The sequence below is a fragment of the Artemia franciscana genome, chromosome 3, assembly GCF_032884065.1.
Source record: "Artemia franciscana chromosome 3, ASM3288406v1, whole genome shotgun sequence".
Taxonomy (NCBI): Eukaryota; Metazoa; Arthropoda; class Branchiopoda; order Anostraca; family Artemiidae; genus Artemia; species Artemia franciscana.
In genome coordinates this window covers 33,490,157-33,516,275 of record NC_088865.1, presented here as the reverse complement: position 1 = coordinate 33,516,275, position 26,119 = coordinate 33,490,157, and the positions used below count along the sequence as shown (strand labels likewise).

At 34.3% G+C, this 26,119-nt stretch overlaps 1 protein-coding gene across 1 annotated transcript in view; it reads right to left on the bottom strand.

Moving 5' to 3' along the window:
- Positions 1 to 26,119, bottom strand: part of LOC136025194 (transmembrane protein 237-like) — a 33,235-nt gene that overhangs the window by 5,351 nt on the left and 1,765 nt on the right. Inside the window, exons 2-3 of the mRNA XM_065700992.1 lie at positions 19,578 to 19,699; positions 15,367 to 15,553 (exon numbers count right to left, since the gene is read on the bottom strand). Of these exons, the coding sequence (XP_065557064.1) occupies positions 15,367 to 15,553; positions 19,578 to 19,699 (309 nt within the window). The remainder of the gene's footprint in view (positions 1 to 15,366; positions 15,554 to 19,577; positions 19,700 to 26,119) is intronic.

The window sequence follows — 26,119 nt, the reverse complement described above, 5'->3', positions numbered from 1 at the left end:
TTTTTATAATTTACTTTGTGAGAGTTTAACAAGAAAAAGGACAATATAATGAGTACAGTAAACTAGCCTTTGTTTCTTGGTTTTATAAAATAGACAAGACAAGACTTTCCTCTATCAGAGTAAAAACATTGCTGGTTGTAGATATGGATCTGATCAAGATAATCTTGACTTCTTTACTTCTTAGCACCTTTCTATTCACCTCTCACCTTTATCGTAATATAATTGTCTATAATATCAGAAATTATAATTATTTTCGCAACTGATTAATCCTGACCTATATGATACATAAGCCATGAAAATATCAATAAGAGAATTCACAGTTCCCAAGGGAATTTTTACTCAAGTTTCAAAATAATCCGCTTATTTATAATTCATTTGGTCACTGAATTAGTTATTATGAATATATTGGCTACGGGTCAGGTAGTGACGATAATCCTTTACCAAATATTAGTTACAGGTTCAATCCAAAAATAGGTCCTATTTAGACCTATGCATATTTTAGACCACCGTGATAATAAGGGGCTGGCCCATCTTAACAAGTAATTCCAGAGGGGGAGAGCTGTTATTAGAGGTACAGTAATATTTACGCTTTAGTTCACGTTATACATAGCTCCTATAAGGAAAAATAAAGAGTTTTACTAGAAGAAAGATCACAGATGTATTTTTACTTCGGACATATCTTTTTGGCTACAATAAACGGGTATGTTAACAATTATTTTGTAGGACTGTCCAAATATTTAGAAACGAATGCACTACCATACGGTATTACTGCCTCTGAAACTCGAAGCTCGATATGCGTATAGATTTTGATGATTTTAAATGAGCTTACAGCCTCAGAATTTTCGCACAATAGCATTTTTGACTTTATGGCTAGAATTGTGGTTTTGCACCACAAAATGGCTGAAAAGACCACTTTGACGCGGGACGGTCTTTTTTGGCTAAAATAAATGTCTATGATATGTTTTTATTTTTTAGGACTACTTACACCTTTAAAACTGAATACACTACCATACGGCCTTACTGCCTCTGAGACCGGAGACTCAATACCACAAAATTGCAGTAAACGCTATTTTGCTGTGGGACAGTCTTTTGCGTTAAAATAGATGTCTCTGTCTACTAATTATTTTGTAGGATTACCTACACCTTTAGAAATCAATGCGCTACCATACGGCATTACTGCCTCTAAAACCTGCCGTTCAATATGCTTGTAGTTTTTCAATAATTTGAAATCATTTGACTATCTCAAACTTTTCACACAACAGCTTTTTGGCCTACTTTTTTTAACCAGAATTGTTGTTTTGCACCAAAAAATGGCTGAAAACACCACTTTGTTTGGGAGAAATCTCTTTGGCTAAAATATATGGGCATGTTAACCATTTGTTCTGTGGGGACTACCTGTACCTTCAAAAAAGAATGCGCTCCGTACGGTATTACCGTCTTTTACCCCCAAAGCTATGTTAATTCCGAATCAATTAACTATCTCAGAATTTGAGAAAAGAACATTTTGGCCTTCTTTGGCTAGAATTGTTATTTTGCACCATAAAACGGCTGAAAACGAAGCTTTGCTGTGGGTTAGTTTTTTGGCTAAAGTGTTTGTCTATGTTAAACAAGAATATTGTGTGATTACCCTTAGAAATGAATGCACTGCCGTACGACATCACCTCTGAAAACTGGACTTAATATGCATATAGTTTTATGATAATTCTAAATGTTTTGACTATCTCACAATTTTCACATAATGGTTTTTTAGCCTTTTTTTGCTAGAATTGTTGTTTTACGCCGCAAAATGGCTGAAAATGCCACTTTGCTGGGGGACAGTCTTTTTGCTAAAATAGATGTCTTAATTAACCATTTATTTTGTAGGACCATCTACACCTCCAGAAATAAATGTGCTACTGTGCGGCATTACTGCCTCTGAAACCCAAACTTAATGTGCGTATAGTTTTTTTGATAATTCTGAATCAATTAAATATCTTAGATTTGTCACAAAATAGCTTTTAGGCCTTCTTTTGACTAAAATTGTCTTGCACCAAAAACTGGGTGAAAACACCGCTTTGCTTTAAGGCAGTCGTTTTGGCTAAAATAAATATCTCCGTTAACCGTTTATTTGTAAGATTACCTGCAGCTATAGAAACAAATGTCCTACCGTATTGTATTACAGCCTTTGAAATCTGGGGCTTAATATGCCGCATAGTTTTACACAATTTTAAATCATTTAACTATCTCAGAATTTTCACACAATATGTCTTTGGCATTTTTCGGCTAAAATTATTGTTTTGCTCCACAAGATGGCTTAAAATGTCTGTTTACTGTGGGACAGTCTTTATGGTTAAAATGAAGGTCTTTAATAACCATTTATTTTGTAGTACTACCTGGAAATTTAGAAACAAATTCGCTACCGTACGGCATTACTGTGTGTGAAACACAAGGCTCAATATGCGTATAGTTTGGCGATAATTCTAAATCATTTGACTATCTAAGAAATTTCATACAATAGATTTTTGGCCTTTTTTGAATATAATTGTTGTTTTGCACCAGAAAATGGCTGAAAACACCGCTTGGCTGTGGGACAGTCTTTTTGGCTAAAATAAATGTCTATATTAACTATTTATTTTGCAGGACTACCTGGAACTTAGTATACGAGTGCACTACTGTACGGTATTACCGGACCTGAAATCCGAGGCTAAAAATGCATATAGTTTTTCGATGATTCTAAATCATTCTGCTATCTCAGAATTTTCATACGATCGCTTTTTGGCCTTTTTTTTTATAATTTAACTGTTGTCATACACCAGAAGATGGCTGAAAATGCCGTTTGGCTGTGGTACAGTCATTTTGGCTAAAATAAATGTCTATGTTAACCATTTATTTTGTAGGACTACCTGAACCTTTAGATACGAATGTACTATCGTATGGCATTGCTGCCTTTGTAACCTGAGGCTCAATATGCGTATAGTTTTTTGTTAATTCTATATCAATTAACTATCTCAGAATTTTTACACAATCGTATTTTTGCCTCCTTTTGGCTATAATTGTTGTTTTGCACCACAAAATGGCTGAAAACATCACTTTGCTAGGGGAGAGTCTTTTTGCTAAAATAGATGTCTATGTTAACCATTTATTTTGTAGGCACACCGGCACCTTTGGAAAAATGTGCAACCTTGTTGCATTACTGCCTCTGAAACCCAAAACTTAATATGCGTATACATTTTCAGTAATTCTGAATCAATTAACTATCTTAAAATTTCCACATAATAGCATTTTTCCTTCTTTTTTATGCCTTCAAGAATTGTTGTTTTGCACCATACAATGGGTAAGCACACCGCTTCGTTGTGGGACTTTTTTTTCGAAAATAAATATCTGCGTTAACCGTTATTTTGTAGGACTTAGACACGGATACGCTACCATAGAGAGTTACTGCCTCTAAAGCTCGAGGCTAAATATGCGTATAGTTTTCGATAATTTTAAATCAATTAGTTATATCAGAATTTTAACTATTTGAACCATTTATTTTTTAAGACTACCTACACCTTTAGAAACGAATATCCTGCCGTACATCATTACTGCCTCGGGAACAGGAGGCAAAATATACTTATACTTTTTAGAATGAATTCACTAACCCAGAATTTTCAAACAAGGTCAATATATGTCAATTTTTTCTTCGTGAAACTTATTGTGTTAATTTTTCTTGAAACCGATTGTATTTTTAATTTATACTCATGAAAGTTTTTATATGTGAAACATGAAACATGCAAAACATGTTGCATATTGATTTTTTTTCTTCGGGAAACTTTTTACATGTTATTTTGTTTTTCCCTTCGTGAAACTAGTTGCATATTGATTTTTCTTGCCCCTGAAACATGTGGTATGTTAATTATTTCTTCGTGAAACCTGTTGCATGTTAATTTTTGTCATGAAATTTGTTGTAAATAATTTCTTAGACCACACTGAATGCTACGCAATGAATTTATTAGATACACTGAATATTAAGAGGGGAGTGACCTGAAACGTGTCGCATATTATTTTATTTTGTGAAACAAGACGTATGTTGACTTTTGTTTGTGAAAAAATGTTGCGCGTGGATTATTCCCACAAGAAACTTAATGTGTCTTGATTAATATCTTCGAAAAACTTGTTATAATTTTATTCCTTCGTCCTGTAACTTGTTGCACGATGATTATTTTCTTCGTGAAACTTTAAAATTGATTTTTCTCCTTGTAAAATCGGGTTTGTTCGCGGGTCTTTGCGTGCTGGTTTTTATCTGCGAAACTTAATTTATCTTTATATTTTTCTTCGTGAAACTTATTCTATGTTGATTTATTCTTTTGTGAAAAATGATTCACCATGAAATTTTTCCTTCGTCAAACTTGTTGCATGTTCTTCTTTTCTTATCAAAACATGATGCGTGCTGATTTTCGTTCGTGAAACTTGCTACATGTGGGTAATTTTTTCCAAAACTTAATCTATTTGATTTATGTCTCTGAGAAACTTGTTTTTTTCATTTCTTCTTCATGGAACTTGTTTCATGTTGATTTTTCTCTTCATGAATGATTTTTCTCTTCGAGAAATCGGTTTTATTCGTGGAGATTGTTGCGTGGTGATTATTCTTAGTGAAGCTCAATTTATCTCAATATTTTTCTTTTTGAAATCTGCTGCATATTAATTTATTCTTTTGTGAAACTTAGTTTACCATGATATTTTTTCTTCGTGAAACAAGTTGCATGTCCTCACAGAAATAACCTCTCAGAAATAACTGAATGGAAAAATGTGTTTCTTTTTCTTGCTGGTGCGTCTAATAGAGCAATAGAAGTAGTGCATTTTCATTTAGACCTCCACAGGGTTTCTCTTAACATGGCTTAAATGTATCTCTAGTATCAAACCTCCCCTCTAGAGTTGGTTGTTAGGGTTCCTACCTTTCTTTAATTCATGGTTCTTTTTGTTTTTATTTTATCCTTTATAAGTTTTTTCACTTTTTTTCATTTGTAATGCTTTAATTACTTTTTCTGTGCATTAAGTTACCCCCAAATAAATCTATCATGTCATTCAAGATTGCGTCACACCAACGTGTGCACCGTCATTACATAACATCCACGTTTGTGTCCTCTTCAGTTACAACTGGGGATTTCCAGCTTGACTAGTGGAATTTAACAGGTTCTATTACGTAGTAAGCAGGTGCATATCTTAGAAAACTGAAAATGAATCGAAAAAATCATACCAAAAAACTAAAGAAGTTAAAATCAAATGGAAATCGAGCAAAAAAATCCTTTTCTTTGGAATTTTTCTTTGAATTTGAATTCATCTTTGAGGAATGTCAAGTTGTTGTTTTTTTTACTAAGGACTGTTTGATCCCTTGCTCTCGTAAATGTGTTGAAGGACTACTAATCTCACCCTAAGGCCGTGTTTTGTATTGAAGTTTAATATTTGTAAAAGATGCTTCTAGAATTGAAAAAAATGAACTTGAAATTCTTAGAACATGAAAAAAAATTCCACGGTCGAAATGCTTATTAGGAAATAGATCCGAAATACGAAAATGTACCTATAGGGCCGATCCCTCCATGCTTTTCTTGGTAAACCTTTCGAGTAAATCTTTTCTTTATGGATATTCCCCAAGAACCGCAGTAGGGGAGGGGGGGTCAACGGTGGCCACGTTCCTTTCTTTCTGTCCGTTTATTAACATGCCAGTACAATATTTTATTGTTTTACCATTTGGCTGCATCTTTCAGATATTTAGCAATTTTATCCATAGCCCCCATCTCACATCTCCATAGTTCATATTTTAATGTTTTCTCCACTTTCTTTACGTTCCTCTTATTTTCATATGATCTATCATTCAAATGATTTTTGTAAAATCCTTCTTCCTCTCTTTCGAACATAAAGCATTTTCAAAAAAATTCTTATTCGTGTTACGAACTTTCGTCCCTAAGACACCCATCAGTGACTTCACAAGCTCTTTTCATAAAATTAATCCACCCAGCTCCTACATTTTTAAAGTTTAGACTCTCTAGTTTCACCAAGTGAAAGCATGGAGCAACGTTAAAATTTATTGAAAATATTCCGTATGTGAGGGGGGCTGCCCCTGCCTCATCCCTCACTCTTTATACTAAAGTCTTAAAGTTCTTTATAAATACTTCTCATTCAAATACTACGGCCGTTTTGTTTCAGGAGTTGTTCTTAAAGAATTGGATCAAAAGCCCAAACTATAGCGGAAAGGGCTAGGGACGAAGGAGGGAAACGCCCTTCCTCATGTGTGGAAGAGCTCCTGTTCGCATTCATTTTAGTTTTGCTCCTTACGTTTAGTTGAAGAAAAAAAATCCTATAGTTTATTTCTGAACGTGTTTAAATCATGCGAAGAAGTCCCCCCTTCCCCTATGTGAAATCCCCGTGAAAATGCCTCTTTAACTCCTTGCTCCTACGGAAAATACTCCCTGTATAAAATATCCCCTCATAAAATTCCCCCTCCACTCCAAGCAAAATATACTTGTAAACAGAGGTCAATTTGCATAACCTAAAGCCATTTCCCAAGGGCTACATGGGATCATATCATCCAAAACGGCATAGCTACTAGACCTTTCAACTATGTTGAACCAAATGGGGAAAAGAAGGGTCTGGGAGGGTACTAATTACCCTCCATTCTTTATGGTCACTTTAAAAGGGCACTAGAATCTCTGCTGGAATAAGCCCTTTCCCGACCTTTTAGGACTATGGGTTTATTTGGATGACCCCTGAAAAAAGGAAACAAACAAACACGCATCCATGATCTTTTTTCTGGCAGAAAGTACATAATTTCACATTTTTGTAGGTATGAGCTTGAAACCTCCAGAGTAGGGTTCTCAGATATGTTGAAACTGACGGTATCATTTTTATTAAGATCAATTGCCTTTTGGGGGTATTTTCCCCCTTTTGAAAAATCAGACAATTTTTTTGAGATTCCTAGCTTTTGATGGGTAAACATAATGAATTGTTTATATTTGGAATCAGCATAAAATGCCAATTCCTTTGGTAGATCATGTCAACTTTGACGTCATGAGCCCTCACTAGGGTGTATCGAAAAAGCTTTATTTTGAGATAAAGGGAAAAGTAATGCTCCTTTGCGATTTTTCGCATGCCGTTTGATCCGACCTGAAAGAATATGAGAATTTAAAATATTTAGCTTAGGATAGGGTTTGCTTTTGCGAAAGCAGGTTTCAGGTTTAAAAATATTAAAAAAAATATTTTGACTATTTTTTTCTGAATAAAGGAAATAGTTTAAGTTTCAGCTTTTGATTCTTACTTCTCTAAAAAAATTTAAATTACAGAAAAATTTCTGAAATTAGCTTTTCAAAAATATTTTCTAACGCAATTTGTTTAGACTGATAATTTTGAAGCTAATACAAATTATATAGAGAACACTTGAAAAGAGAAGATTTTCCCTAATGAACCTTTAAACCCGGAAAAGTTTTTCTTTAATAAATATCCTTAACTTCGGAGTCAATACAAGAACAACTTCTTGTAGACTTTCCGAATTAATATTTAGTTTTTCAGTGTTTTGTGGTTTAGAATAGCGGTTCTCAAACTTATTTCGGCACTATATCCCTTTTTACCCAGAAAACGTTTTAGGGCCCCTTCTTAGTAACCGGTACTAAGTATACAATGGCACTCTTAGAGTTGAAGGGTTAATTATTTTTTGTTGGCCGGCCCGATACCCAATAAAAAATTTTGCGTAATCCCAGGGGTACACGCACCACAGCTTGAGATCCACTTGTCAAACAGTTCGTGGTAACGAACTGTAGTAAGGAGCGACCCGGCTCAATAGTAAACGAAACTCTAAAAAACGGAATTTCGATGCTAAAAGATATATCAAAAGAATTGGATTTTTATGCTGATTTTAAATATATAAGTTTCATCAAATTTAGTCTTTGTCATCAAAAGATACGAGCCTGAGAAAATTTACCTTATTTTGGAAAATAGGGAGAAACACCCCCTAAAAGTCATAAAATCTTAAAGAAAATCACACCATCGCATTGCGTTCTGCGTTTGCAATTGCAACTACTAATGCAGAACCAGATTTACGTATTTCTTTTTTTATATGTTTTTTTATATGGTATGTTACATGTAAACATATTATATATGTTTTTTATATGGTAACACCCCCTAAAAGTCATAGGATCTTTAACGAAAATCGCACCATCGCATTCAACGTATCAGAGAACCCTACTGTAGAAGTTTCAATCTCCTATCTACAAAAATGTGGAATTTTGTATTTTTTGCCAGAAGACAAATCACGGGTGCGTGTTTATTTGTTTGTTTGTTTTTTTTTTTTTTCTTTTTTCTTTTTCCCAGGGGTCATCGTATCGACCAACTGGTCCTAGAGTGTTGCAAGAGGGCTCATTTTAACGGAAATGAAAAGTTCTAGTGCCCTTTTCAAGTGACCAAAAAAATTGGAGGGCACCTAGGCCCCCTCGCATGCTCATTTTTTTCCCAAAGTCAACTGATCAAAATTTTGAGATAGCCATTTTGTTCCGCATAGTCGAAAACCATAATAACTATGTCTTTGGGGATGACTTATCCCCCCACAGTCCCTGGGGGAGTGGCTGCAAGTTACAAAATTTGGCCAATGTTTACATACAGCAATGGTTACTGGGGAGTGTACCGACGTTATCAGGGGGATTTTTTGGTTTGAGTGTGGAGTTCAGGGGAGGGGGCTAAATGGGAGGATCTTTCCTTGGAGGAATATTTCATGGAGGAAGAGAAATTCAATGAAAAGGGCGCAGGACTTTCTAGCATTACTATAAAAAAAAAACAATGAAAATATAAACATGAAAAAGTTTTTTCAATTGAAAGTAACGAGAAGCATTGAAACTTAAAACGAACAGAGATTATTACGTATATGAGGGGTTCTAAAAACACTTTAGCATAAAGAGCGAGGTATTTAGGAGGAGATAAATACTTCGCTCTTTATGCTAAAAATTTTTAAAGTAATTTCAACTATTTATTCTACGGCCTTTCTGATTCAGGGGTCATTCCTAAAGAATTGGGACAAAACAAGATTTAGTGTGAAGAGCGAGGTATTAACAAGGGGACCAACCCCCTCATATATATATAATCAATAATATAAGAATATAAAAGTTTGTTACGTAAGTTAATTCTTAAGTTACGTATTTTTTTTACTAATTAAAACGTTCGTTAAAAATTTAAAGATCTAGTTGCCTTTTTAAGTAACCGAAAAATTGGAGGGCAATTAGGCCTCCTTCCCCACCCCTTATTTTTCAAAATCGTCTGATTAAAACTAAGAGAAAGCCATTTAGCCAAAAAAAGAATTAATATGCAAATTTCATTTTAATAATTTATGTACGGAGAGCCAAAATCAGACATGCATTAATTCAAAATCTTTCAGAAATTAAATAAAAAAACAAGTTTTTTGAAATGAAAGTAAGGAGCGACATTAAAACTTAAAACGAACAGAAATTACTCCGTATATGAAAGGGGTTTTTCCTCCTCGACGCCCCGCTCCTTGCGCTAAAGTTTGATTCTTTCACGCAACTCTACTTTTTAAAACAATAAAAAAAACTTTAGCGTAAGGAGCGGGGCCTCGAGGAAGAAAAACCCCTTTCATATACGGAGTAATTTCTGTTCGTTTTAAGTTTTAATGTCGCTCCTTACTTTCATTTCAAAAAACTTGTTTTTTTTATTTAATTTAGACGATAAAAGGGTGTCTAATTTTCTCAATCTCATTCAAAGAAATTTAGATCCGTCGTTTCAAAATTGAATATTCTAACTGAAGACATTTTTTTTAAATTCTGAAGCACGATTTAAATAAGTTTAATATGGTGCAAGTTTTTTGTGGTATCCACACAAGTTTAGGAATTCATTCCTAATACTTTGATGCATTTTCTAGAAAAATATGAAAAAAAACACAGGCGACATTTAAAAAAAGATTCTTGAAAGGTTTGTAAGTCGCTGTTGTGCTAAAAAGCAGACAATACCCAAGGAACTATCTGATTCGAAAGGATTGCTTGATTGCCTGTCAGTAGATTTATTGCTACGATGAAACTTTTGATTGTGGGACCTCTTTTTTGTTTCTGCATCGTCAAAGGAATAAAAAATCTGCAATAATAAATGTAACTCTTTAGTCCGAATTTTTTCACATTTGGAACTCTCCGAAAGGCGTTTTCCCAGAAAAAAACATGGCTTCCAGTTTCTTGTTTTCTCAAGTTACAAATAAAGAAAGGAAAAGTTTAAATTTTGCTAATTTATTAGAATGTCTTATGTATCGCGAAGACTGAAAAATACGAATTTTTCCTCGAACTATTTTCCTGTCTCTTTTTTCTTTGATTAAATAAAAAAAAAAGTTTTTTTTAAGTGAAAGTAAGGAGCGACATTAAAACTTAAAACGAACAGAAATTACTTCGTATATGAAAGGGGCTGCTTCCTCATCAACGCGCCGCTCTTTACGCTAAAGTTTAATTGTTGATTAGGAAGCAGCCCCTTTCATATACGAAGTAATTTCTGTTCGTTTTAATGCCGCTCCTTACTTTCCGTTAAAAAAAAACTTGTTTTTTTTATATTTAATTTCTGAACGTTTTTGAATCAATGCATGTTTTGATTTTGGCTTTCCGCAGATGAATAATTAAAACGAAATTTTGATTGACTCTCTCTCTAAACTCTTCTTTCTAAAACAGTAGAAACCTTTAGTGTAAAGAGCAGGGCGTTGATGAGGAAGCAGCCCCTTTCATATACGAAGTAATTTCTGTTATTTTTAAGTTTTAATGTCGCTCCATACTTTCACTTAAAAAATTTGTTTTTTTTTATTTAGTTTCTGAGCGTTTTTGAATCAATGCATGTTTTGATTTTGGCTCTCCGCAGAGGAATAATTAAAGTGAAACTTGCATATTTTTTTTTTTTTTTTTTTTTTTTTTTTTTTTTTTTTTTTGGCTAAATGGCTTTCTCATAGTTTTGATCAAATGATTTTGAGAAAAAAAGAGCAGGGGAGGAAGCCTAGTTGCCCTCCGATTTTTTGGTTACTTAAAAAGGCAACTAGAGCATTTAATTTTTTACGAATGTTTTTATTAGTAAAAGATATACGTAACTTATAAATTAGCTTACGTAAAGAACTTTTGTATTCTCATGTTTTATTACATACTAGCTGTTGGGGTGGTGCTTCACGCCACCCCAACACCTAGTTGGTGGGGGCGCTTCGCCCCCCCCCCAAGCCCCCCGCGCGCGTAAGTCGTTACGCGTCATATTAGTTACGCGCCATTGTAGTTGTGTCCCTGTGTCCCACCTGTGAATATATATATATATATATATATATATATATATATATATATATATATATATATATATATATATATTTTTTAACTACGTAAAACTTGCGAATATACAACATTCTTGGCTGTCCCATTGTCTGTGCATATAAATAAATTGTCAGGTTTACCGACTCTTGAACATGCAACATATAATTGTCCATGGGAAAAACAATCTGTATTCAGATCTATACCTCATTATTCTAATGATTGCCCTTGAGCTTTGTTGATGGTGATTGCTAATCGAACATTCCCTGTGTCCCCGTCGTCATTTATATATCCCCCTGTGCCCCCCGGCGTCCCCGTTGTAGTTGTTTCCCTATGTCCCGGTCGTCATTTGTGTCCCGGTGTCCCAGGCTGTAATTTCTCTTTGAGTGTCGCGGTCGTCATTTATATTCCCTGTGTCCCGGTGTCCCGGTCGTCATTTTTGTCCCGGTCGTCATTTGTGTTCCGGTGTCCCGGTCTGTAATTTCTCTTTGAGTGTCCTGGTCGTCGTTTATATTCCCTGTGTCCCGGTAGTCATTTGTGTCCCGGTGCTTTGTTGATGATGATTGCTAATCGAACATTCCTTGTGTCCCGGTCGCTTTCTCTTTGAGTGTCCCAGTCGTCATTTATATTCCCTATGTCCCGGTGTCCCGGTCGTCATTTGTGTCCCGATGTCCCGGTCTGTAATTTTGTCAGTCGACAAACATGACGTCAGTCGACACACAAACATGACGTCACTCGACAGACACAGACAACTTATTTATATATATATATATATAGATATGAGGGGGTTCAACCCCTCGTCAGTACCTCTCTCTTTACACTAAAGCTTGAATTTTGTCCCAATTCATCAAGAATGACCCCTGAACCACAAAAGCCATAGAATAAATAGTTGAAATTACTAAAAATACTTAAGCGTAAAGACCGAGGTATTAAGAGGAGGTGACCCCCTCATAAGCGTAATAATTTCTGTTCGTTTTAAGTTTTAATGCTGCTTTTAATGCAGTTTTAATCCTTACTTCCAGTTGAAAACTTCTTCATATTTGTTTTTCCATTTTTTTAATGATGTTAGAAAATCCTGCGCTCCCTTCATGAAAATTTTCTTCTCCCATGCAAATTCCTCGATGGAAAGTTCTCCCTAAATATCCCCCTCTTCTCAGTCCCTCCCCCCTATCAAAAAATCCCCCTGAAAACGTCTGTATACTTCCCAATAACCATTACTATATGTAAGCACTGGTCAAAGTTTGTAACTTGTAGCCCCTCCCACGGGGACTGTGAGGGAGTAAGTTGTCCCCAAAGACATAGTTATAAGGTTTTCCGTCTACGCTGAATAAAATGGCTATCTCAGAATTTTGATCTGTCGACTTTGGGAAAATAATTAGCGTGGGAGGGGGCCTAGGTGCCCTCCAATTTTTTGGTCACTTAAAAAGGGCACTAGAACTGTTCATTTCCGTTAGAATAAGCCCGCTCGCAATATTCTAGGACTACCGGGTCGATACGATCACCCCTTGAAAAAAAAAAAAAAAATACGCATCCGTGATCTGCCTTCTGGCAAAAATACAAAATTCCACATTTTTGTAGAAAGGGGCTTAAAATTTCTACAACAGGGTTCTCTGATACGTTGAATCTGATGGTGTGATTCTCGTTAAGATTCTATGACTTTTAGGGGGTGTTTCCCCCTATGTTTTTAAATAAGGCAAATATTCTCAGGCTTGTAACTTTTGATGGGTAAGACTAAACTTGATGAAACCTATTTATTTAAAATCAGCATTAAAATGCAATTCTTTTGATGTAGCTATTGGTATCAAAATTCCATTTTTTAGAGTTTTGGTTACTATTGAGCCGGATCGCTCCTTACTACAGTTCGTTACCACGAACTGTTTGATGAGTGAAAATAGATTTATTTATTTCTGTTTCTTTTTTAACATTTAACTATAGGCCTCAGAGTTAAAAGAGCGAACAGAAAAGAAAACAGAAAAAGAAGACTCTCTGTGGATGCGTATTTTCAACAGGTAAGGCTCTGCTTGTGGAAACATTTTACTAATAGATAGCAGCACTGACCTCAGTAAAACATCCAAAGGAGTTTTCATTAATTAGAAACATAAGGTGAAAGAAAATAATATTAAAAAATTGAAACATTCTGCTGTCAGAACTTCTCCTATACCAAGGGTAGCTCAATGTAACATCGTATTTTTCCCTTTTTTTTTACTGAAGGGATTTTAAAACGCCTAAGGGGTGAAACACCCAACAAAGTTTTTACGCGCAAAGAGTGAATAGGGGCTAGCCCTGGGGTTTTTTTGGAAGTATCCCTGGGAAAAAAACAAGAATGTAGTGATTTCTCATAATCCCGCACCTTTAATTTTTGAAATTACGGGCAATGAGTGTTGATAATATGAGCGTGAACGTGTGAGTGTTTATATCATTTTAAAACATTATCTTTTTTCTTGGGTTGTAATAAACTTACAACCTAACCTTTCTTAGGTTGTATAATAATTTTGTTAATGGGGTGGGGATTTTTTTTGAATCGTGGTAGTCTGGAACAACTACATCAGAAAAATACCGCTTGCTTCTCCCAAAACATTAAGGTTTCTATAATTGTCTATTGGACTACTTGTACTTTCCATGTGTATCAACTATTTTTTGTTTTCTTTCAAAACCCCGTCTCACCGGGAGATATTCCTCCCATCTCGAAATATTATCCTGCTTTCGTGGCCGGTCTAGAACACAGACTCCCGAACTGCGAGTCAACCCGTGTCATCAGAACACTTTTACTTCTAGCATAACTTTATAGATATTTATTAATGCAAGAAATCCATTACACTATTTTAAGTTGTTACAACAAAAAATCCATTTGGTCAGAAATGATTTCTGATAAGTTTTCTTTGCTTTCCAAATAGTCTACATTTTCAGATCATAATCAGCCCAGTAGCATTAAATTGCTAAAGAGCGTTGCATCAATTGACAAGACTCATTCGATCTCAAATGAAGACTTTTGGTGCCTTTTTGAGTGGTAGAACAGATCAGAAAGCATCCAGCCACTTTTTAACACCCTTTTTATCCCAGTCACCTGCAAAGATGCCACATTAATAAAAATAGATATAAATATATGGAAATGGGCTTTCCATTCGACATTAATCTATGCAGCCCCGAAGACAAGGGCTCCAAACTGCAGAGACGGCCCGTGTAAAACAAAGGCTTCAAAAATCAGTATCATACAGGGATATCCAAGGTATTGATGGAAGCCCACAACGTGAGACTCATGGGTCTGTGGCTAATCCAGCTTCTTCGGCTCGAAAATGACATATGCGTACATGCTGAATGTATTTCGGCTGACAATCATTCGAAAATTGTCAAGGGAATGGCCATAAATCTTTAAAAACTTCTCATCAAAACTTATAACTGAAGTTGACTTCAAACTGAAGTTGAAATATCCAAATTCAAAACTCATTAAGTACGTATTCGACAAATAAATCTTTATTTAATTAATGGATTTATGGGGCTCCTGATGAAGAATCTGCAGCTATTATCAAAAGTTCCAACGACGACTATCCTACTGGAACTACTATTTTAATAGCCAAATCTTAATGCAACTAAAGAAACCGTGATTCTGATATTAAAATGAAAAAAAGATTGATAATTTCTTATTAGAAACCAAAGGTATATTAATATACATAAAAAGAACCAACAGAAAATAAAATCTAAAACGAAATTTTCGCATAGAAAGTATAGAGCGAAAATAAAGCCTAAAACGAACTCAAATTAACATGAATGAAGAGGGGAAATGTAAATGAAAAATTAGTAAACAAATCAGAAAAACTTCGGAGGGGCAGAAACCTAGAGTATTATTTTTTCATTTCGCTCTAGCAAAATATATTTGTTTGACAACATTAGTGACAACATTTCAAACCGACCAAATTATATTTGTTTCTAACTTTAAATTACCAAACTTACCGTATAATCTAACCTTTGAGTAGCACTTTCATAATGAGTAACATTAACATAACAGTGAGTTTGACAACAATAGTTTGACAACATTAGTAGGCAACATGTCGCTCTACCAAATTTATATTTGTTTCTAATTTTAAATTACCAAACTTACCGTATATTCTAGCCAGTGAGTAACATTTTCTACGGCGAGATGAATTGACAAGTCAACAGGGGCTTGGACAAGAGACAGCACGAAACCAATAAAGTAAACCAGTCCAGCTAATGTGGTCCAGCTAAAAATTCTCCATACTAAAGGCAACGGGTCAATGTCTGATTTGGTCATAAATCTACAAACCAATCTAAGAAATATATGTATATATTAAAGGGCTTGCCTGAAATACACCAATATCCTTAAATTTAATCCTTAAAAAACCTTCCTAATGTGCTTCTTTAGACAGCGTTGATTGAATACAATTTCAATATTTGTTACTGTTAGACAGTCTTTGACATAGAGAAACTGAAACACTTTCCCCAATTATAGCTGGTGCAAAATTAATTATGAAACAGCTCAAATATAAGCACAATAAGGCGAATCAAAGCAAAAATTTTGATTAAAGCGGGCAAACCCATAGCCATGGTGCCCCACCAGCTGTTGTGCCTGAGGAAGTTCAATGCCTACTTTCAGCCCCTTCACTTTATTTTTTAACATAATATTTTCCAGCAAACACTTAATCAATTTTCCTTTTCAAAAAACTAAATATCCCATAAAGTCTTTGAAAAATGGTATTGTAAATGGACCTTGGCAATGTGACATATCACATGTATGACTCAGGTTTTGAGTTTTTTTTGTATCATAATTAGATTATTACATAGTTGAAATTATACCTTATATATTCATTTCTTTATATATTAAATATTTATATCTTATTTCTATTATATAAGATGTCATATACATTGTATATTATTTATTATATATATGTATATATATATATATATATATATATATATATATATATATATATATATATATATATATATATATATATATATATATATATATTATTCCTCTTTTAATATTTAAACTTTCTATTGCTTAAAGCGAATGCTTATCAAAAAGCTCTTTTATTCTTTTGACATCAGTAAAGCTATTGTCTATTCCATTTTAATTTCCCTTGTGCAATGGTAGTCTTTTTTAAGGTATTGGAGGCACAATTTTATATTTTAGCTTAAAGATTGGGTCGAGTTGGAGGGTGCAGGTCTCCTCATGTGCAAAATAATTTTTATTCGTTTTCAGTTTCAATGTCATTATTAACTTCCCTTTGAAAAACCACTTTTTCACTTAATGGCAAATATGGACTAATTTTTTCGGGGCTGTTACAGCGTTAAGCAACAATAATTTTTAAACAAAGGTTTAGAAGCCTTAGACCATATAAATTTGCCAAAACAAATATTTTCGTTCTATGCCGTTTTTTATATGAATTTAAAAGATCTACGCACGCTTTTTTTTCATTGTAAATTTATAAGTAATATGTCTCTTTTCTTAGTAATATGCTACCTACTAAAGAACTGTTAAAAAGTATTCCTCGGTAGTCAAGAAAGTACCAGCAAATCCCATTAAATTATTGTTTAATTTTCTAGCACTAGGTATTAGTGCCTTTCGGTGTCATTTCTAATAAGCATGAGAAAGCAACTATTATAATATTCATCGTCGAAAACGTCTAAGTAGAGGTTTAACGCTCTCTAATTGTATACTCTCGCTCCCACTCCTTTATTTGATTTCCCAAAAATATAAGAACATTGACACATCGCAAAAAGTCATCTTAAGGCTTATTTCAAAGCTAATGCTTTACATCTATGTAGCTAATATAGATTTGAATTGAAAACAACGTCGTAAAGTGGCATAAAGCACTAAAAACAGGACTTTTTTGTCTTGTATACTTGAGATCTCAATGTTCATATATCCTTAAATGGCTGCTAAAAATTTTCCTCTAGAACACTTCCTCCCTCAATCTTCTAGTAATTGAAAACAAAAATAAAAATATTTTGAAAATAAACTGTCTAGTGAAAAATGTTTCACCCAAATTCAAATTTTATACAAGATATGTGATAAATACTATTTGTTTTTTATCTGAGCTGTAAAAGTAAATTAAAAAAAAACACAATATTTTCAAGAACTTTTCACGAAAAGAGCTTGAAATCCTGATTTTGCAAGTTGCTATTCTTTTTGCCGCACTAGCAGGCCATTGAGACATCCTTAGAAGTGTCAAATTTAGTAGCCAGGCGAAATGTCGCAATTTGTTATTTAATTTACCTCCTCATCAAGGTGTTTATGGATTGTTCATCGGTTTTAAATTAACATACATCTGTCATGTTGGGCTGGGGGGAAGCCATTGCTCTCTGAATCTGCAGAAATTTTTTTAAACTTATGTAACGTACGTAATTAATGTAATATTCTAAATTTTATGAATTTAATTGTCAGTTCACCCAAAATGTCTAAGTCTAAGAAGTAAATATAAAAGAAACACGCCTTCTTATGAGCACGAAAAACCACAATGACCTTTTGGTCAAGCTTTTTAAAATAGTCAAGAAGATTCAAAATTAAATCGTATAGAAGAGGGGAAAATGAAAACAAAGCAAAAGCAAATGTCCTTAAAAAAACATCCGATATTTAGATATACAGTTTCATGGTTTGACTTGTTTGTGTTTACTTTGGCTATTCCGATCCTGCGTTGTTTGAAAGTTATGATTTGTTATATTCTGTTATGCTGTTTTTGGGGTTGTCTTGACGGTTTGAAGGTCAAACCATTTTTTCGTCTCTTACGTCTTCTGTTTTCTGGCTCAAGTCTTGTTCTTGTCTTATCCCAACACTCCTGGTGTCACATAGCCCTCCTTCTGGATCCATAGAAATATTGTATTAAAGGACCGCGTCAAAATACAAGTATAAACAGATCAGAAAATTATAACGCGAGAAAACCTGGTTTAAAAAAACACACTAGAAGCAAAATTTAAAAGACTTAAAAATACTTTCATTTGGAAATTTTACGAGATTAAAGGTCAAAAATAAAGATTCCTGACACAAAAAAACTTTCCACTATGAAATAAGAAGTCTCACTAATTAAAAAATCAAAAATAGGAAATAGGAACGTACAGAAGAGGGAGTTGAAGCGTACTTGTAGTTAACCTAAATGACAAAAAAAAAATACTGAATGTCAGAACTTAAAAATTAAGCCTTGAAATCCATTGAATGTGTGCAGTATTGTCCGGTATATAAAATACGAGATAAAAAGTAGAAAGGGCTCAACAACCATATGGGGTGTTTATTTGGCCAAATTAAATCTGTCTTAAAAGCCTGAAACTTAGAATCACATGTTAAAGAGCGCGATTGGAGGAGAAAACAAGTTAATTTCAATCCGTGGGTGGGGACTTTCTAAAGGTTACCTCAAACAGAAAAAATAAAGAAAATTGAATAGCAAATACGTACTAACTCTTTCAGAACGATTAGAGCCTCAAGCAATAATAATTTTAAAGATAAAGATATGAACGCCGTAGAACCTATAAATTTACTAAAACGAATATTTTTTGTATTATGTTGCTTTTTATGTGAATGAAAATACCTCCAAACGCATTTTTTTTTTCAAGGTAGAAAGCGTGTTTTTTCTAACAAATATGCTACCCATTTAAGAATGGTTAAAAGTATGCCTCGGTAGCTACCAACTAAAATGCATATTGATTCAACATGCTTAAATTCATTCGCTCCAATGGCCTTACATGAAGGTGGTATCCAAGTAGGATGGTTCCGGAATTATCACCCCCCCCCCACCCTGAATTTTTCGTCCGACTTGTAAAAACGTACTATACATGAATATAAACATACTTTAATGTTTTTTTTTTAGATTTTTACGTCCTCCCCCCCCCCTGGAACAGAATCTTGGATAAATCCTTTTCTTACGTACACACAGTCTTAAATGTAAATATGTAAAGCTATATTCTTATATAAAATGTTTAGTATACAGAAGGATCAGCCAAATACCCTCTCTTATTGACTAGAAGGGGGCACTTGCTTTCGATTGAACGGAACCCGATAACCCCAGCCATCGGAAATATGTACTGAGAATACAATCTGACTGAGATTGTATGTACTGAGAATACAATCTGACTGAGATTGTATGTACTGAGAATACAATATGTACTGAGAAATATGTACTAAGAATATGTACTGAGAATACAATCTGACTGAGATTGTATGTACTGAGAATACAATATGTACTGAGAAATATGTACTGAGAATAGTACTGAGAATACAATCTGACTGAGATTGTATGTACTGAGAATACAATATGTACTGAGAAATTTGTACTAAGAATAGCACTGAGAATACAATACCTATCTCCAACAAAGACCAAACAGAGTGCTATAAAAACACTGTATGTTGCTTGAAAAGCCACGGCTATGGGGCTGTAGAACGTTATAAAGTTTTCAAGGCTGGGCATTCCTCCTCCATAAATCTAAAAAAGAAATATTTCAACTCCATAAATCAATAAAAGAAAATCAGTATTTTCTACTTGAATTTTGAAATTAGTTCTATTTGGCAAGAAAATTTAGAAATTCCAACTAGCTTAAAATATAGAAATTTCGGTATTTCTGATAAAATTATAAAGTTCAAGACTATAAGTTAGGATAAGACGTGGAAACAGTGGCTTTGTATGAAGTATCTATTAAATTTTCCCAGTGAGAATATGAGTTTATTACAAATATGTCCTCATTTTTAAGGTCACATACGATGAAAAATGAAAAATTTCTACTCGACGATGGAAATTGATTAAAAGTAGTTGAAATTTCTTAAAGACATCATTTTTAGAGCTCAATCATGTTTTGCTCCCGTTGAGTAAAAAAATATGATACGTCATAAAAATTTTTGTCGTAAATACAGAAAAAGCCAAAATCTTCCCAAAATTTAACCAATACTCAACTTTTAATGTCTGCGCCAAATCGATATTTCATGAAAATGAAGGTATTTACACTGATTTTCCCGGTATATAAAAACTGGGATATCCACCAATCAATGAGATTGGTGGATATCCATCATAAAACACCACAATCTTGATTCCGAAGATAAAAACCAGAAGGAATATTGTCATAGCGTACAGACACTTTTAATTGCCACTTTAACAGTCTTTTGCTAATCAAATTGGCAGCATAATGCCGACTTTTAAAGTCAAGATTATTAGTTTGGAGTCTAAGACTATCGCTGAAAGATTATCTTGGGATAATAGCGCAACTTCAGCCTTATCAGTCCTTCTTTAGCTTTTATTAAATGAAAAACAAGTTTTTTAACCGAAAGTAAGGAGCCACAATAAAACATAAAACGAACAGAAATTACTCCGTATATGAAAGGGGCTGCTCCCTCCTCAACGGCCCACTCCTTACGTTAAAGTTTGACTCTTTCTCTCATCTCTACTTTTTAAAATAGTAAAAAATTTTGCGTAAAGAGCGGGCCCCTGAGGATGGAACAGCCCCTTTCTTATACGGAGTGATTTCCGTTCGTTTTAAGTTTTAATGTGGCTCCTTACTTTCAGTTAAAAAAACTTGTTTTTTTAATTTAATTTCTGAACGTTTTTGAATTAATGAATGTTTTGATTTCGGCTCTCCACACATGAATAACTAAAACGAAATTTGCATACTAATCTTTTTTGTGGCTCAATGGCTTTCATTTAGTTTCGATCTGACAATTTTCCGAAAAAAGGGGAGGGGGAGGAGAACTAGTCACCCTCCAATCTTTTGGTTACTTAAAAAGGCAACTAGAACTTTTAATTTTTACGAACGTTTTCATTAGTTAAAAGTATATATAACGTGCGAATTAACTTATGTAACGAACTTCTATGTTCGTATATTTTTTTACTTATATGAGAGGGTTTGCTCCCTCGTTAATACCTCGCTCTTTAGACTAAAGATAAATTTTGTCCCAATTCCCTAATAATGACCCTTGAATCATAAAGGTAGCTGAATAAATAGTTGAAATTACTAAAAAATACTTTAGTGTAAAGAGCGAGGTTCTTAGGAAGAGATGAACCCCTCATATGCGTAATAATTTCTGTTTGTTATAACTTTTTTACTTTCAGTTGAAAAAACTTTTCATGTTTATTTTTTCACTGTTTTTGCTTTAAATAATGCTAGAAAATCCTAGACCCCTTTCATGGAAATTCTCTTTCCCCATGAAAAATTCCTCCATAGAAAGATCCTCCCACATAATCCCCTTCCTCAACCCCCCCCCCCCCCCCGAAAAAGCAAAAAAAAATCCCCTGAAAATGTCTGTACACTTCCCAATAACGATTACTATATGGTAAACACCGGTCAAAGTTTGTAACTTGCATCCCCTCCCCCGGGGACTGTGATGGAGTAAGTCGTCCCCAAATACATATTTTTTAGGTTTTTCGGCTATGTTGAACGAAATCTTTATCTCAAAATTTTGACTCGTTGACTTTGGGAAAAAATGAGCGTGGGAGGGGGCCTAGGTGCCTCCAATTTTTTGGTCACTTAAAAACGGCACTAGAACTTTTAATTTCCGTTAGAATGAGCCCTCTAGCAAAATTTTAGGACCGCTGGGTCGATACGATCACCCCTGGAAAAAAATAAAATAATAAAAAAATAAACACGGATCCATGATCGGTCTTCTGGCAAAAATTACAAAATTCCACATTTGTGTAGATAGGAGCTTGAAACTTCTACAGTAGGATTCTCTGATACGCTTAACGCGATTGTGTGGTTTTCGTTAAGATTCTATGACTTTTAGGGGGCGTTTCCCCCTATTTTCCAAAATAAGGCAAATTTTTTCTGGCTCGTCACTTTTGATAGTTAAGATTAAGTTTGATGTAACTTATATTTCTAAAATCAGCCTAAAAATCTGATTCTTTTGATCTATCAATTAGTATCAAAGTTCCGTTTCTTAGAGTTTTTTAGAACTCCTTATTACAGTTCGTTACCACGAACTGTTTGATAAGCAAAACGAAACTTATTTTATAAAAAAAAAAACCTGTTTTAGCTTAAAAATACAATGTCAATAGTCAACGTCAAATTTTTTACACCTACCTTCTTTTTCCCTGCTTCAAAGAAAATTAAAAATAATCCATGAAAATAAGATATAGTAATCTAGTCAGCATCCATCTTGAAATGGATAATTAAGATTCTAGAAATAAGGTAAAAGTAGACTAATCTGAACTTCTGTTTTATTATTCCTAGTTTAACTTTTCTTTTGTGTTTTTTTCAATCTAAATTTCTGTTTCAAGCTCTGTATATTTTTAAACAAATATATCTTAGTAAACTTTATAAATTTGTTTATAAAGTATAGAAATAGTATAGAGTATAGTATAGAAAGATTATAGAGGAGTCTATAGTATGACTCCTCTATATCTAGACTATAGTATGCCTCTACAAAGTATAGAGGCATTAGATTGATTTTGGCATGAAGCAAAAATAATTAGCAGAATTGTATTTATTACACCAAACCTGTTATAATTTTTTTTCAAAATGTCAAAGTCTGAGGAAATGGAAGAGTGGTATCAATTAAAGGGAGCAATCCCTCTCCCCTGCCAAGAATTTTTCACACGCACATCCCTAGATTTCGAAAAATCCTCTTTTCATGGTTTCATTAAAGAATGGCGCTTTTTGGCATTTTCATTTAAAATATGTTGAGTTAAATTTAACTTATTGGACTCTGATGAAAAAGTTGAGAGCCATGGCAAATTGGGGAAAAAGCCAAGACAGATAGTCTGAGTGAGAGGCAAAACTGACATAAACCTTATTCAGAATTATATAAAAATATGTCATTTCACTTGTTGATACAGAGTCTATCCATCCTACGGTAGACAAAGGTTCGTAGGCATGTATTAAGGATAATTTAGATAGTCTATCAGTTCTGTGCGCCATTTGAGGGCAATTGGAGTCCCCATTAAAAAAAAAAAAATCTAAGATTGAGTATGTCAACAGGATTTGCAGGCAGTTCGGCAACTGAGATAGTTCATTTTATATTAGCTTTGTCTACTGGGAAAGTCTACTGGAGATGCAATGGGGATGACCAAAATTTGTGGGTTGACTCATGACAAGGGATGTACACTGGACTTTCATGCAAAGCGGGGGACTGAATTTGCTTGGAATCACAGGCGAACAAGCAACCTAAGCCTAATAGGTTTCCTATTAAAATCCAGCAACTGCGGGCATCAAACCATGGCTAATTGTAAAAAAAAAGTCAAGACAGGTAGTCAGGGCGAGAGGCAAATCGAGCATAAGCTCTTTTTAGCCTATCATCCACCCGTCCATGCATCATTCCTAAGGCAGAACTAAGGTAGATAGTCTTAGGACTAAGGGATGAAAGATCGGATTTTCGGGTTGACACGTGATTGTTTGGACTCGCAGCCAAACAAGCGGCCTAGGCTTACGGCCTCATAGAGCCTCAGGCAGGATCCAGCGTATCAGAGAACTCTATTGTTAAAATCTCAAGCTCCTGTCCTTAAAAATGTGGAATTTTGTAGTTTTGCCAGAAGCCAGATCACGGATGCGTGTTTATTTATTGTTTTTGTTGTTTTTTTCCCATGGGTGATCGTATCGATCCATTCGTCCTAGAATGTTGTGAGAGGGCTCATTCAAGCGGAAATTAAAAGTTCTAGTGCCCTTTTAATTGACCAAAGAATTGGAGGGCACCTAGGCCCCCTCCAACGCACATTTTTTCCCCAACGTCATCGGATCAAAATTTTGAGATTGCCATTCTTTTCAAATTAGTCGAAAACCAAATAATTATATCTTGGGGGGCGACTTAATCCCCCACAGTCCCCAGGGGAGGGGCTTTAAGTTACAAATTGTATCCATTGTTTACATATAGTAATGGTTCTTATGAAGTGTACAGACATTTTCAGGGGGACTTTTTCGTGTTGGGGTGGGAGTGGGTCGGAGGAGGGGGTTGCGTGGGAGGATCTTTCCATGGAGACATTTATTACGAGGGAAGAGAATTTCCATGAAGCAGAATTTTTTCTAGCATTATTTAAAAAAATGAAAAACTAAATAATTTTTTTTTCTCCTGGAAGTAATGAGTAGCATTTAAACTTAAAACAAACATAAAATATTACGTTTATAAGGGGGTTCGTCTGCTCCACTCTACCTTGCTCTTCACGCTAAAGGACTTTTAGCAATTTCATCTATTTATATTACAGCCTATGTGATTCAGAGGCAATTCTTAAAGATTTGGAATAAAATTCAAGCTTTAGTGTAAAGAGCGAGGCATTGACAAGGGGGCAAACCCCCTCATATACGTAATAAAAATACTCAAATATAGAAGCTCGTTACGTAAGTTAATTCGTAAGGTACGTATGTTTATACTAACAAAAATGTTCTTGCAAAAAAATAAAAAATCTAGTTGCATTTTAAGTAACAAAAATTTGGAGGGCAAATAGACCTCCTCCCCCAACCCTTTTTTATCAAAATCATCCGACCAAAACTATGAGAAAGCCATTTAGCAAACAAAAATTAATATGCAAATTTCGTTTTAATTATTCATGTGCGGTGAGCCGAAATCAGAACATGTATTAATTCAAAAACGTTCAGAAATAAAATAAAAAAACAAGGTTTTTTAACTGAAAGTAGGGAGCGACATTAAAACTTAAAAGGAACAAAAATTACTCCGTATGTGAAAGGGGTTGTCCGTTCCGCAACCCCTCGCTCTTTACGTTAAATTTTTTTTATTGTTTAAAAAAGTAGAGTCGTGACAGAGTCAAACTTTATCGTGAAGAGCGAGGCGATGCGGAGGGGAGAACCCCTTTCATATATGGAGTAATTTTTGTTCGTTTTAAGTTTTAATGTCGCTCCTTACTTTCAGTTAAGAAAATAGTTTTTTTTTATTTATTTCTTATATAGTAGCCAGAAGAGTACGTTAAAGTAATTAGGACTATTTGTGAAAATAATAGTGCTGTAGCTACATAAAAGTTGAGGTTAGTATTTGGTTCGGTAGGCTATTCAGTCAGGATTTAAATAGGGTTTGATTTGTCTCCACTTGTATGGATCAATGTAGTGGAACTTGAACATTGCTAAAAAGAAAACTATGTCGCTTAAATTGGGGACAAGGACGATTGCTATAAATATGGGTGAACATGTGACGGATGGTAATAAGTATTTTGACTTAATGCACACACATATATGTGTGTGTGTGTGTGTGTGTGTGTGTGTGTGTGTGTGTGTATACTTACCTAGGTTGTATTTACAGTAAAGACGGTAAACACAGTGAAAACATAAAAAAAGCAAGAGTTTTTTAATAAATGGGAATTTTCTTACAGATAAAATAATTTTATGATAGAAATATTTGTCTCTGGTCAACAGATCAGTGGTCAGTCTTCAGAGGAACAGAACATTATTTTGAATTTTCCGTCAGTCAATGATATGAGCCTTCATTAAGCACTGGTGCTTTCCTTGATCACACACTGAAGTTAAACCAAAAACTAAATGCATAGCATAAACTATTTTGGCATAATAGTCCTATTCTTTAAGCACTTTGACTACAAAAGACTTGACTTTTTACTACACTGACTTTAAATAGTAGAGGACTTTTATGATTATCTGGTAAAAAATGCAGCATTATGTTTAACTATGTAGTAATTCAGAATACTCGGTTTTTGAAGTACTTGAATGTTTTCAAGTAATAATCTGTTTTTTAAAAGTAAATTAAAAAACTGTTCAAAAAAGTTCAAGGTGGAATAAAACCTTAGAACGGGTTGAAAATAGTGCATGTAAGATATCAAATGAGTAAGAATGACCACAAATCCCAAAAGGGCTACTGCCCTCTTTCAATCTTTTAGCGGAAAAAGCATCATTTGAGCTTCACTGAAAATTAAATTTGTTATTTCAAGTATTAATAACTGATGTTTCAGATCGATTTCTTTGGCTAT